At 32.1% G+C, this 1672-nt stretch overlaps 1 protein-coding gene across 1 annotated transcript; it reads right to left on the bottom strand.

Moving 5' to 3' along the window:
• Positions 1-301: 301 nt before the first annotated feature.
• LOC133527035 (mucin-22-like) lies at positions 302-939 on the bottom strand. The gene has a single exon (XM_061863920.1). The coding sequence runs from the start codon at positions 876-878 to the stop codon at positions 387-389; it is 492 nt and encodes a 163-aa protein (XP_061719904.1). The 5' UTR covers positions 879-939; the 3' UTR covers positions 302-386.
• Between the last annotated feature and the right edge of the window lie 733 nt (positions 940-1672).

Here is a 1672-nt window from a genome sequence, read left to right as displayed (position 1 = left end):
TACTTAAAGAAAAATGAATAAATTAAATATTTGATAAAATCATTTGATTTGTTCCCTAGCTAAATAATAAATTAAGTGTATCAATAACCTCCTATTTTATTAATTATTTGTAATTATGTAATTGAATGTAATTACAACAAATAGTGATATATTTCTTAACAAAATAAAGATATGTTTTTTTTAAATATATTTTAAGAAAACATAAACAAACTATACTTTGGAAATATCGTTGGGACCCTTGAATGTAAAACTCGAATGCTTGTTTTAATAAAACTTAGCTTAGCATTGACATTAACAATACTAAAAAAACTATACATTTATTAGAAATTTACAATCGTTAAAATACTTATGAAATACACATAACACAGACACAAGTGTTTACTATCTTACGCTGCTATCAATGATAGTAATTTGCTCTCTTTCACAATATCCCTCAAGTTTCCTGAAGTGTTTACGTTTTCTTCATTCGCAGATTCTACTGTTTCAGATTTTTCTGGTGCAGAAGTCGTGGCCTCAGAACCATTGTCTGTATTATTTCCTCCCCCCGTCTCAGTTTCAGTTCCAGTCTCTGGTTGCGTCGCTGTAGAAGTTTCATCAGGATTCGTGTCCGTTCCATCAGGATTTGTTCCCTCGGTAGTCGCTGGTGTCGTCTCATCAGGATTCGAGGGCGCTTCTGTAGCATTAGCAGGTGCTTCAGTAGGCGCTTCTGTCGTCATCGCAGCTTTTAATTCCGCTACTTCATCCAGTAATCTTCCTTTTTGTCCTGATAACGCTAAAGTTGATACGAACAGGCAAAAACAAAGAAGACTGAGAAACACTATCAATTTGTTGTTTAACATCCATCCCAAAGTCTGCTCGGTGTAATATCGACAATTCATTTTGAATTTTGTTCCGAAACACAAAAAAACTCTTCACTCTCTGATTGCTTTGTACGTTGTGATATCGACTGATTTCTGTTATCTTAGGCTTTTAAATCTATTCAGTAGATATCCGCTTATCAAGTAAATATTGATTTTATTGAAAATTGCAGTCACTAGCCTAGTGCATTAGGTTTGTTATTGAATGAATGAGTTCAGCGACATTGATAATATTGGAATTGGTGACCCAAGTGTATTGTTGAACAGCATTATCTATATGATTCATATTATCGTAGATTTACTGTTATCCATGTTTTGTAATATTTTATGAAATACATTTTTTGTTAGTTACGATTAGTACGACAGGTCTATTCATTAAATTAAGACTAAGACGGATATTAACATTGTTTAAAATTGGTTCTCTCTTATTTTTTTTTAAGGATCTCCACGTGGAAGCACGTTCATATTATTACAATTTGATAGGAATCTTTATACATCATATACCTAATACTCGTACATCTCACTCATAATCATTTATGGGCGCGTGAACTACGTAGGGATTTAGTTTGATATGAAATCGACAATTTATCTTTTTTTTTAGTTCTGGATGCGCTTTCGACGGTGACCTTCATGAAGAGTGATAAGCCCACTTGAGATTATTTTGGCAATACTAATGGAACAGAAACAGTGTGCATCCATTTTGGTAAAAAAAAAAATGTATATAAATAAACATATTAGCACCCGATATTTTAAGAGATGATACTTAACATTAAAAAAATTAACTTTAAATAGAAATTAAGAAAACTTGAGAGGTA

Source organism: Cydia pomonella, chromosome 17 (assembly GCF_033807575.1).
Source record: "Cydia pomonella isolate Wapato2018A chromosome 17, ilCydPomo1, whole genome shotgun sequence".
In the NCBI taxonomy this organism is placed as follows: Eukaryota; Metazoa; Arthropoda; class Insecta; order Lepidoptera; family Tortricidae; genus Cydia; species Cydia pomonella.
The sequence above is the reverse complement of the archived record's forward strand: the minus strand, read 5'-3'. Positions and strand labels throughout refer to the sequence as shown.